Raw genomic sequence first — 13551 nt, 5'->3', positions numbered from 1 at the left:
AGATCAAGGTGTGGATGTAGATTTTTCTGCTGATTCCTCTCCAAAGATCATGAGTTTGTTTTTGGGGACCCTGAGTGTGTGTGTTTGTGTGTGGCACTAAAGGCTATATATATATATCATGGCATTTTCCCGAAGCAATGGAACGCGGGGGGGGGGGGGGGGGGATAGCACACTAAGAGGAGTGTTAGCTGGTGCGCGTGTGCGCGGGGTGCACTTTCCCAAGGCCTTGAGAAAGAACCTCCACAGAGAGAGAGAGAGAGAGAGAGAGAGGGGCCAATGAGAGACACAGAGAGAGGAGAGAGAGTCTCTTGACGTGGCTAATTTGCGGGGAATCAGAAGAGACTATGTTCAAATAATTAGCCTCTGTACTCTCATCAGATTCAACAACGATTGGAATTTGGAAGCTCATATGCACAGCTTCCCCTCCCTCCGTCTCTGTGTATTCCCCCCGCTGCCCTCTCTCTCTCTCCTCTCTCTCTCTCTCTCTCTCTCTCTCTCTCTCTCTCTCTCTGCTCTTCTCTTGATCCCCATCTTCCCACCCTTCCCTTTCATAGCCTCTGATTATAGGCTATATATATCTGTCTGACCACCTCCTTCTCTTTCCCCCATGCTTGTCAGCTCCACCACATGGAGCCCCCCAGTCTTTTTCCCGCCTGTCCTCTCAAGTTCCATATCACTGTCTCTCTCGCTGTCTGTCTGTCTGTCTTTCTCCCTCTCCGTCACTCATGCCATATTTGTGTACACAAATATGCACCCCATTATCATGTCTTGCAGCAGCAGCTGCCTGCATAGCTAGCTATAGCTAGTCCCATCACGTTAGTACTACAGTTGAAACCTCCCTGATCCCTTACCTTCCCTTCCTATTCCTAATTTTGAAGATGGAGCCATTGATCTACCCCAGTTACCTGCCCACCCGTTTGGAAGCCACCTTCTTAGTCTCCTGCCTTGCCTTCACTGCCTATCTCATCCTCAAAGTCATCCGATGTCTCTGGTGGCGGCCCTTGATGCTGCACAGGGCCATGGAACGGCAAGGTGTGAAAGGGCCTCCCCCTCTCTTCATGATCGGTAACTATGTTGAGATCATGAAGTTGGAAGAGAAGGAATTGGCCATGGACATGAGCGGTTTCAGGCATGATATTCTGCAAAGGATGCTACCATACTACACCAAATGGTCCAAGATATATGGTGAGTACCCCTGATTGGACAATGCTGACCCAGCAAGAAGCCGTGTCTTTGTTTATTGAAAGGACTGATCAGCATCAATTTTGAATCATCTGAATGCAGGTAAGAGGTTTGTCTTTTGGGAAGCCTCAGAGCCAAGGATTGTGGTGACAGAGCCGGAGCTGATAAGAGAAGTGTTCTCAGCAAGATGTGCCCTGAATTATGGGAAATCGTTCATTCACCAAAGGTGCACCGAGCATTTTCTAGGGAAAGGGGTTGTTATGGCGAATGGGGAATCTTGGGCGCGTCAAAGAAGGATAATAGCACCTGCATTCCATTTAGACAAGCTCAAGGTATAGGATTGACTCTCTTGTTTAATACACAGCAGAAGGTTTTGTCATTTTCCATTGTCAATGTGGGAAACTGATAACCACTCCATATCTAGCCTGTTGCAATTGGGGATGAGAGCTTGTTGCAATTGGGGGGGAGGGGGGATGGATGGCACTGTCCACACCTGTGATTCCCCCCTCCCTCATTGCAATAGGCTAGATGTGCAGTAGCTCCCTTGTAGAAGGGCTCATGATGATGTTGCTCAAGCTCTCTTATTGGATTAGTGGTTTAGTTCGACATTGTTCATGAAAAAATCAAGGTTCTATGTAAAATGAACCGTATAGCTTTCAAAGAAAGAACTCTAAGATTTGATGGAGCTAAATTTAAACCTTGAGCTTCCAAAGATTTTTAGTTATAATAGCGGCAAATATGTGTAATTTGATTTTAAAAATCCCTCTAAGGTCTTGAGTTAAATATATTTTTATTTCCCATCGAAAATGTTCTTCGTGAACATAGGTGGGGATGATGCACTTGGATGTTGTTGGATTGCTATGAGCGCGTTTAAGGAGAAATGGGATTAATATACGTGTCGTTGTTTTTGACACGTATATACATATATTTTCCAGGGTCTGACGGGAGTGATGAGCAAATGCACAGAGCAGCTATTGAGGACGTGGGAAGAGCTGCTCGGGGCGGACCCAGACAGCCAGGTGGAGATCGAAGTGAACAGCCACCTGCGGATGCTGACGGCCGACATAATAGCGTGTACCGAGTTCGGCAGCAGCTACGAGAAGGGCAAGAGGATTTTCGAGCTGCTGACCAGGCTGCAGAAGCTCACTCTACAGTTCGCACACTTTGTGTGGCTCCCAGGCAGCAGGTCTTTATAGGATATCAATAATCATAGTACTGTCCTTAAGAGTAATGCAGCTAGCTAGCTACTACCTCCCATCAATCTACAAAGATCTTTCTATCTATGCAAGCAGCTCCCCTGCCCCCAACCACATCTAGTCCTTCCTGGGAGAAGCTTCAGATGCCATCACAATCCACAATGTGGGAATTATAGTGGGAGTTTGTGCCAAACTTCTTGTGATATTAAGAGTTTAGTAGCCTTCATATTATCATAAGTCTTTTATTCTTTGCTTTTCCCTCTCTCAGCCTCTAATTGTCATGTATGTATCACGAATGTTTGCGCAGGTTTCTGCCCACCAGCTGGAATTTCGAAATCTGGAAGCTGAAACGGGAGATGGAGAAGCTGCTGAAGGAGATCATCCAAGAGAGGCGAGACCTGGTGAAAGTGGGGAGGATCGAGTCCTACGGCAAGGATTTGCTGGGGCTGATGCTGGCGGAGAGCGAGGGCATCAGGGCCGCAAACGTATCGTCGCAATGCGATAATCATAGTAATAACAGCAATACCATATTGCAAGAATACAATATCCACGGCAGCAATGGTGGTACCAGCAGTAACATGACAGCTGCGGGTCATGAGCCCAAGTTCACGACGCAGCAGATCATGGACGAGTGCAAGACCTTCTTCTTCGCGGGGCACGAGACGACGGCCGGGCTGCTGACGTGGACGATGCTGCTGCTGGCGGCTCATCCGGAGTGGCAGGAGAGGGCCCGCGCCGAGGCCCTGGACGTCTTCGGCGACGAGCCCGACTTGCCCGACGCCGCTGACGCCCTCCACAAGCTCAAAATCGTGAGTCCCCCCGACATACACCTGGTTTTACAATTAATTTCCCAAAATAGAATAATTGAATAAAATTCACTGCAAAGCGAACGACGTGGATTCCTTCTTCCACATGGCCCACCAACCCCATTAACTTGCAAAATATAAGAATACCAATATCCTTACATTTCGATTCCCAGTTCCAACATTTTTGGAACTCCATTCACCTTCATGTCAAGGTATTTTACCGCATACCCTTGGCCTAGCCTAGCCTACTGCATTTAGAGAGGGGCCACACGCAGAGCTGCTTGACGTTTGTGTAAGTTGAGCAACTCAAAGTCATCCTTGTGGCTCAATGCTAGGACTTTGACCTCAATCAACTATTGCACCTACACCTACACCTACTCGCTCGACATCTTGCTCATCAGGCAATGATTCCTCGTTGGGACGATTAACATGGACTATCCTACAAGTTGCACGTCGTCGAATTTTCTTTTGGAGTGATTGGTTGTCCCAGTGAAGTCAAGTAGGCAAAATGGCGTGTGGCGCCTATCATGACTTTTAGTTCTATTGGTTAAAGTCATCTCATGTGACACCATTGTTACCTCACTCCTAGCTTATTTTACTATAGGGCTACCCATGCATTCTTTTCGTCATTCTGTCACAAGAGCTCATGAGTCATGATTTTGACTGGTATTAAAATTGCTAGCAATTTGTGCAAAAATACCTATATCCATGCCCTCAAATTCAAAGGGCTACATAACTTTTCATTTAGAAATGCCCCTCTTCTTTTTGAAGAGATTGGGAAGTTATAGAAAGTGGTTTTTAAAATTTTCTTGCAATTCGTTTACATTCTAATATCATTTTAATCCTTCTCTAGAATGGTAAAACCCCCCTTTGAAGAGTGTTGCAACCTTTCAATTGTAGGCTTACAAGCTGACACCCTCATTCTATTCTACATGAGGGACAAACGCCTAGGTTTCTGCAAAAAACACACCGATCATTATGCTTTCCTTCTTTGTGAAACATGAGCTATTTTTAACTCATCTTAGTGCATGATAACCTCAAGATCAAAAGCCCCCTCATTCCAACTACCACAAGTGTTCTTCCAATTTTATGACAATTTAGATGTGAAGAGACTTGTAGTGCACATGGGGGACGCGACACATAAGGATTGGAACTCACTCACGCACCCTTGGAACTCAACCCACACTTGATCCACAATGCTACGACCCTGTTGGCATACTTACACAAAATGCATTGAATTGTTGCATAGAAGTAATATTTTTGATTGTAAAAGCCCAAGTGTTTTTTAATTACATTAACCACTTGATAAGATAATCCCTGGTTTTTGTTTGAATGGTTTTTGGCAGATGGGCATGATCCTTAGCGAGACGCTGCGGCTGTACCCGCCGGCCATCATCATCACGCGCTACGCCCTGGCGGACATGCGCCTGGGTGACGTGGACGTGCCGAGGGACGCGTCGGTGTGGATACCGGTGCTGGCCCTCCACCTGGACGCGGAGCTGTGGGGGCCGGACGCCCACCTGTTCCGGCCGCAGCGCTTCGAGGGCGGCGTGGCACGTGCCTGTAAGCATCCGCTGGCCTACATGCCCTTCGCCTTCGGCCCCCGCAACTGCGTGGGCCAGGGCTTCGCCCTCATGGAGGCCAAGATCGTCCTCGCCATGATCCTCCGCCGCTACCGCTTCGCCCTCTCCCCGAGCTACCGCCACGCGCCGGTCACCATGCTCACCCTCAAGCCCCAGCACGGCGCCCAGGTCATCCTCCAGCGAGTGCCGTCGTCATCCTAGTCAGCAAGGCACCACGGGGCCAGGACCTTTATTCCTAGTCAGCATTCCGCCTCTTTAATTATGTGTATACCATACCTTCACAATCCGTAGCGACCGCCAGCATTCTTGATTGGAAAGCGTCCCTCTCTCTCTCTCTCTTTTTTTTTTCGTAAACCCTCTCTCTCTCTCTCTCTCAATTTTGGACCACGTTGCTATTTAGTCCTCCTCGATACAAGTGTAGGTCGCTTTACACAACCGTTTCTCCTCTCCCAAATGTGAATACCCAATGAGCTCTCCACGTTGGGCCTTTGTACAATTACTAGCACTCAATCGAACATGACCATGACCATGTTGTTTGTTGTTGCCTACTATTATTATGTTTGCATGTGGCTATATCTTCTAAATCTGTTGTTACTTTTGTGTCCATCACACAGCACATGTACACACTAAGAGGGATCCATTATTACTATTTTCACCATAAGAGAGAGAGAGAGAGAGAGAGAGAGAGAGAGAGAGAGAGAGAGAGAGAGAGAGAGAGAGAGACAGATGAATTTAATCTTTATAAAGAACAATATTTTGAGATCTACACCTAGACTTCACAAAAAATTTCTTGAGAACCAATACAAAAACCTTGAGTTAAAGATGTTGTATATTTTATGCTAAGGCTATGAATGGAATAGCGAGCGTAGAACTAAAACTATACATGGGGACTTAAACCGTTTATGGCATGGCAATGCATGTTTAATGCTACTAATGCCATTTTCAATCCCACTAAGGTAATAGGCCACATGGTAACAACTCGTATGTAGGTGGGCAATAGAGAAAATGTGTTCTATCTAGGGTATACAAAAGGCCAGACATCCTAGCAGAGATGCCAAAAAAGTTTAATAAATTGAAGCCATGCAGAATCAACATCTTAACATGCAAAGGTGGAGTCTAAGCTTAGGAAGGACCTCAAGGGTATTGCAAAGCATGTTAAGGTAAGGATAAGACCATTGTTAAGGTTATAGCAGCTTTCTCTTTGGCAACCTTAAGTAATGTTGTGCAATTTTTATTTAAAGTGGGAATTTTGGTACTCTCTTGCCAAAGTTCCGTTGGATAGGGAATTCACATGTGGTTCTCACTTGCATTCAAGGCTCATGCCTTACTTGTGTAGTTTTGTATTGTATTGTTTGGTTCACTTAGTTCCAAAGTAAGAGCTTTTACTATATAGAAAATTTGGCCTTCTAAAGTAATCTAGTCTATTCAATGCATTAGAGAATAAACTTAAACTTGGACAACAAGCTTTAACCTAGAAGAAAGGCTCAAGCATGAATACTTGGTATGGGTGTATTTTTTAGGGCCTCCAAACCTTATTGATGTGGTGAGCTAGCAATCGTTGTAGAAGGGTGAAAGCATAATTAGATGGTAACAAAATATATTGTTGGAGATATGACTAGAAAAATGTGATACTTTTTATGCATTTTTTTAAAAAAAAGTGCATGAGTCCACTTATTAGTGATTCTTTTCATAATTGTTTAGTAGTAGCCCAATAACGACTTCGAATTGCTCTGTGTGTGTGTGTGTGTTCTACATGTTTACTTGGAAAGCCAATCAGAAGGATCCTTCTCTCTCTGTGGTCAATAGTGCTAGTAATCAACATAAAGAGGGAGTTCAACTTGAGCCTTGTTAGGAGTGCATAAGCTTTGCATAGAGCATATAAATTCAAGGGGAGATATTAGTATGGATGCATCTATTGATGCTCATCAAAAGGCACAACTTACAACAAAGTAGGGCAGTGAAAATTGCCAAATGTCAGAGCATACTTGGATAAGACAATATGAAGTGCATCAACTTGGCATCGAGTAGATGAATCGAAGGGGTGCTCTTGACACAAATGTATCTATTGATGCTTATCAAAGAGATATTGCTTGTTAAGAAACATGGATCTTGAGCAAGGTTAGCTATGGAGGTCGAAAATCATAGACAAGAAGTATGATAACTAAGACTAGACAAGACTCTTTACTCAAGTGAATTAGATTCGAATATTAATTGACTTGGACTCATAAACACAATCTTGAGTAGACAAAGACATAGACTAAAAGTGTAAAGTATACTCTTTTATAGTTGTACGATGGTACGACTCTTTCCTCATTGTACCAATGGGATACAAGTCAACTCTTCTAGACTATTGCATGTTCCTCACCTTACTACTCCATACAAAGAGACTATCATAGGAGTGTGATTGCATATTTCTCAACACCCCTCCTGAATCACAACCGTGAAAGCACCTAATATACAGATGTTGTCATGAGTAGAACCTTACTAAGTGTAGACATGGAAAACCAACCATATAAAGCTAGAGGTTGTCACAAGGTCTCACTAAGAGTGTAGAGGCTATAGTGCAAAAGGTCACATGAGGAGTATAAGGCTTATGATTGGAGCATTGATGCAAGTACATATAAGGCTCAAAAAAGTCGATCTAAATAGTGCGAAAAGAAGGACTGATGAGGCTTCTCCTTCTACTCTTGAGTGTCTTCTTCTTCTAAATGGTCTTCTTCTCCTTTTATAGTTGCAAGGTAGGTCTCTTGTGATCTCTTCCGGGCATGACAATCTTTCAATGTGCCTAGTTCTTTTACAAAGGTCACAAACAATGCCTTTCTTCCCTTTGTACTTTTTAACATAGAGCACATATTCTTCTTTTGAAGTGCTTGCTTCTTCTTTACCTTTGAGATTTTTCTCTTCCTCAAGGAGTGATGCTTTGATGTCTACCAGCTTTGGATTTAGCATATTAATTAGTGTGGTGGAGACATTACCAAATTCTGGAGGAAGACTCTTGAGCAAGACTCCAATGCATAAGCCTTCTTCCATTTTTAAGTTAATATTTGCAAGTTAAGTTATCAGACTTTTCAAAAATTAAGGTGAGTTGCAAGGGATGTAATAGCCTTCATATCCAACTTATAAAACTCAATCAACAATCCATATTTCGAAGATTTAGATTGGGCACCAAACAATGTGTCGAAGTAGCATGAAATGTATGATACGCATCTACATGGTGGACATAGCTTCTTCTCCTGGCCATGGTTATTGACCACAAACCTTTCTTCATATAGATCAATTTGATTGTTGTTTGTCATGTGTGGAAGCCTGCTTCTTTGAAGTGGCAAGAGGGTGAATAGTTGCCCATTATGGAGGTTTGAGGAGTAGAAAATATTTGAAAACAGATATGTTAACCTCAACATAAGAAAAAGTGGAAAAGCGCAAGTCGGGAGCTGAAAGAGGTGGCCTAGAAGGGAATCCAACACAACGAAAGAAGCAAGAACGGAAATGGTCGAAAGCACAAGGGCGGCCTCAAAAGCTAAGTCAAAGGCAAAAGCGCATTTGTAAATGCAAGGCGCCCCTGGAACTTTTGTAAAAGAGTGCCAAGCTTCCTCTTGTGCAAATTGTAAGGGTAGATGGGCGATAGAAAGGAAGCTAAGAAGATAGGAGGATAATGGAAAAGAGTGCCTAGACCATGGATGGCCATGTAAAAAAGGGGATGACCGACCAATGACCTCATTGATCTCACCTAGCACTCGCAGGCCTTCGGTCTATGCTTAGGTGATAAGGAAAGGACTTGGTACACTAGCTTAGATGCCGCTTAACGTAACAACTGCAACGATCTCAAGAACCTCTTCATTAAGAGATTCTCAGAGGCAGGGTACTTGGACAACCTGATCGGGGAATTCATCCAACACCATCATCATTTCAAGGATAGATCTACCCACCCACCATTCTTCAAGAGGAATCCATCCAATACCATCGTCAATTTCAAGGACAAATCAGTCCACATGCCATTTTTAAAGAGGGATCCGTCCAATACCATTAGCAATTTCAAAGGACTGATTCACCCACTATTAGCATCAAGGAGGAACCAACCCCAACACCAATTTCAATTTCAAGGGCACATCTATCCAACACCATCCCCAACAAGGGCTTGTATACAAACTCAAAAAGCCATCTAGCTATACCCATCCCACCTTCCAACTACTCCCCATCAGTGCCATGGGATTGGCACTCAACTAGGAAGGGGATAATGTTAACCTCAACACAAGAAAAAGTAGAAAAAGTGGAAAAGCGTAAGTTGGGAGCATAAAGAGGCGGCCTAGAAGGAAATCAGACACAACGGAAGAAGTAGGAAGGGAAATGGCCGAAAGCGCAAGGGCTGTCGCAATTAAGTTAATAGAACTTAATAATGGAAACTTAAATTGTTTTAGTTGACCAATTTTGAACCTAGAAAAACCTACTAGGATTATTAGTATCTGATAAGCATATATCTAAAATACTTAGATAGATGTCTTTTTCTTGTTTTTTCTTCATTGAACATGCATACGCCATCCATCTCATTCAAACCTACACATCCTCCAACATGTGCCACCATACTCTCCAAAATCAATTGCCAACTCAAAGTTTCCTTCTTTGGCTCCAAGTTCTTTATCTTCTCCAAGCTCTTCTCCTTCTTCTTCTGCAATATAATCATGTGGTGTATCATCCATCAACTCTTGCACTATATACACTTTTTCTTCTATTTTCTTAAATATTTATTTACATGCAATTGGGATCCTCAACTCTCTATAATCTCACTTAGAGGTGGCATTTCATCCAAGTGTTGATGCCATTACTTTGCATCCATCCTAATTTATCACTTTCCTATTCTGAAAACTTTCAATTAGGATCACCCTATAGAAAACTACTTATAAAGTTTGATAAAAAACTTAGATTGCCAAGCTTTTTTAAGCATTAATGTAGCCCCACTTCTAATCTAAAAATTTTATGAAGACACTAGGACCAAATTTTGAAAGCTTCAACCCCAAGAGAATTTTGTGTAGCTAGCAACTCTCTTTTATTATGCACACTCATGGTTAGCCATCAACCTTCTTGAGCATGCAACTCTTGCATACTAGCTTAGATGACTACCAAACTTGGCAGGCTTTTTCCCTAGGTATAAAATCCCATCTTGGAAATGTTAGCCACTATCAAACCTCTCTAATTTAGAGCTCATTTTGAAATGATCATCAAATCTACCCCAAACAATCTACTCTAGTAGCATACATCAATATCCTCATGTTGGGTCAAACAACAACTTGATAATCACCCCAAAAAGCATACATACAACCCAATGATTTCATAGTCTACCCCAAAATATCTAGCCTAGTGGCATGCATCAATATCCTCATGCTCGGTCAAATGACAACTTGATAATAAATCAAAAAAGTATACATACAACCCAAACCCTCCTATTTCAAACAGTCTTCTAGATATCACTCTTAACAATACATGGAGTCCACCAAGACCAAAGATTCATGTCATTACCTCGCATAAGTCATCCTCTTGAAAGTAGTCACTTGGATCATAAACGTGAATATATCCTGCATAGTTGCATCATCTATTACAATCTCTTGCAAAGTTTTTGACATCATCAATCAAAGCATTCATTCCCTTTGCATCATGAGTCACTATTTTCACTACATCCACTGCTTGTATTATCAAAGCACATGTAGAGAACATATTCACATAATCAGATAAATCATGTATATTATCCTTAAGCAATACTCCTCTCTTACCTTTGTACTCGGGGAAGTTACTATATGTATATCCTCTACATCACATGCATTCAGGGTCTATTTAGAAATATCCTTTTAAAAATGTATAAAAATGGTTTTTAAAAAATACCCTATTTTGAACCCACATGATGCACACATATATTCATGATTAACTTAGCCGAGCATTTGTATTTATAATATCTTTAGGAAAAGTTGCATCTTTAGGCAATGCATCATCCAAAGTTAGTCATTATATCCCCTGCATTCACTATCTAAAAATATTCATAAGAGAAAGTACATGTATCCTCTAAATCCTCACAAAATACCATATATGTATTCATGATCACTATTTTATTAGCATTCACAAGCACTATAGTATATGTACTTGTAGTCATAGCATCATCAGAATACACTTGCATTGCCTCTAGTATTCATATTTGCATGTAAAGCATATGTATCTGACTTTGTCAGCGTATCTGGAATGTTTTTTGGAATACCTTTTGTCAAAGCATCTTGGTTTTCTCTTTTTATTTCGCGTGCTATTTATTTTGCTCTTCCTTTTCTTTTTAAAAGCTCTTTTTACTCTTTCTATTTACACCCTTCATATACTGCTTTGGTCTAGGTCTAGCAAGAGGTATAGATTTCTCACCCCCTCTAGTTATTTTCTTTGAAATGCCAAGATTCCCTTCATCTCTCTTCCTCTTCTCTTCTATAATAACTTCTCTATTGTGTTTTAACCAAAGCATAATCTAAATAGGTATTTATAGGAGATTCTCTTTCAATTTGAGCTTCGATAGTTCATCTTGTAATGGTCAACTTTGTCTAAGGCACCTTGACCTTACTTGTACTTTACAAGGCATAGGCCCAAATATCTATCTTTTTATCTTCAAGATTCTTCTCAATCCATAGTCCATAGGTTGCAACATCTACAATGATATATGTAGCCTGCACAAACAAATCCTTTAAAATATTATTCATTTTTCCCTTTCCAAAGTTTGTGACAATAGACAAGCCTATCTCACTAGCACATGTCTTCCTATCCTTTTGGAAAAATAGATTTTATAGCATCTTTATAGGCTTCACAATCTCCATGAACATACTCAACACTATCACACTACATACACTTGTGAACAACTTCACTCCTAAGTAGAGTTTGTCAAGGAGCAACTCTCCCATGATCGGCCAATCAATTTATCCAATTTTAACTACAAATATCTCATATTCTTTAGAAGATCATCCATGACATAATCCTTTGCTAGTGCAGAAGCAGATACAAGAGATTGTGGCCTAGGCAAAGGCTTAAACTGTGCAAGGGTAGCCATATTCCGCAGACCCATCAATTGCTCATGTCTTCTTTGCCTCTCTACCAATTTTGAAATTTCTTTTTGGGCATCTTCCCAATCAGTCCTTAGGCCATTCTCTGTAGCATTATTTTCAAGAAACTCTTCTAATTCCATTTGCAATAGAGAAGTTATGACCTATAAGAAAAATAAGAATTTCTATGTCTCAAGTGTTAGTTGCCCTATAGCACCCAACTATTCATACTTTTTCTAAGAAACCCTATGGTAGCTATGGAGTAGAATGTTCCTTTCCAAGTTTGGAAACCCACTCTAGGAGAGATATCTTTGTCACACAATCTACATCCTCAAGATAAAATTTTCTTGTTAGAGCTTTCTTGAAAGTAGCACATGTAGTCTCATGCTTTGTATAAATTGCATTTACTTTGGCCCATAGCTCATAAGCCACAACTTTGTCAAAATACATTTGCATCTCTTTGATTGCTACCATGGCCATCTCAAGCTTTTTTGTGTAAACATGGAGAAATATGATAATATTTTGTTCGTCCAATATCTTGACTTTTGCTATGACCTTGTCCAAAGCATTGGTCATAGCTTCTTTCTATTTGAAGATCTCATAAGTCCTCATGAAGCTCATGAATTCTCTAGGTTTGACAACATCATCATCTACATGTATATGATCTCCCATGTTTTCAAGTTTAGATGCGGTTTTTCATGTTGGGTTCACCCAATGACAAGGGGGTATGTATCAAGACACAAGCCACAAGGGTTTAGGAAAAGAATTAAGATAGATGGAAGATAGAAAGAGTCAAATAGATCCTATGTATTACACTTGAATGAATTTGTATAACTATAACTATACCTCAGGTTACAAACACTGTGTCTAAATCGATTGCTCAATCTAAACTCTTCCAAGATGATAGCTTGGAAACTATGTAATCCAAAAGAATTTTACTATAATAGTATGATAATAAATAATGTCCCTTTGATAGCCCATAGCATCTACTAATAGTAGGCAAGTAGATGCATTAAGTAAGAAAGGTTGTAATAAGCAATGGAATATGATCAAAAACCTAGGGACAACATTCCTATCTTGAGCTTGGCTATCACTTTTTTTCTCCTTAATTTTTTCATATGAACTCAAAATTTGGTTTTCCAAGTACTCAAATTGAATGAACAGACTTACTCTACAAAGTAATGTGAGAAAAACTGCAAAATAATTCTAAAAATAGCCACAAATGCCACTTTTGTAAAATATTTTTTTTTGAGTCGTTTTAGGTATGGTTGCCTTGTAGCACTCAAGATAACTCTTTTATGTATTCTTATCTACTCAAAGTTCTCATTAAGTTAATAGAACTTAATAATGGAAACGTAGATTATTTCGATGGACTAGTTTTGATCCTAAAAAAACTTGTTTAGGATCACGAGTAAGTATCCCATAAGCATATATGTGTAATAATTATATAGATGTATTTTCCTTGTTTTTCCTTCATTGAGCACATAACCACACCATGAAAAAATGGATGAGACGTTGAAAACTTAAACCGATTTGGAACCACAAGCCAATTGCACAACCATTGATACACATCCCTTGTCATATAATTTGCAGTCTCACCCGATTTTTGATCTTCAATCTTTTTTACAATACCACAAGTTCTAGGAGGATTGTGTATACACTCGTATGTGCTATCATCTATGAGCATTGTATTTGCAAGTGTGTACTTAAGCTGATCATCCCAAAATGT

The 13551-nt window shown here is 40.9% G+C and overlaps 1 protein-coding gene across 1 annotated transcript; it reads left to right on the top strand.

Moving 5' to 3' along the window:
- Positions 1–726: 726 nt before the first annotated feature.
- LOC148027173 (cytokinin hydroxylase-like) lies at positions 727–5123 on the top strand. Its single transcript, XM_087691719.1, has 5 exons — positions 727–1185; positions 1285–1514; positions 2118–2368; positions 2686–3187; positions 4531–5123. Exons 1-5 carry the CDS (start codon positions 879–881, stop codon positions 4966–4968), a joined length of 1728 nt encoding a protein of 575 aa, XP_087547845.1. The 5' UTR covers positions 727–878; the 3' UTR covers positions 4969–5123.
- Positions 5124–13551: the final 8428 nt, after the last annotated feature.

The sequence above is a fragment of the Lygodium microphyllum genome, chromosome 13, assembly GCF_053477565.2.
Source record: "Lygodium microphyllum isolate KBCC chromosome 13, Lygodium_microphyllum_v1.1.10, whole genome shotgun sequence".
Taxonomy (NCBI): Eukaryota; Viridiplantae; Streptophyta; class Polypodiopsida; order Schizaeales; family Lygodiaceae; genus Lygodium; species Lygodium microphyllum.
This window is presented reverse-complemented; position numbering and strand designations above follow the sequence as displayed.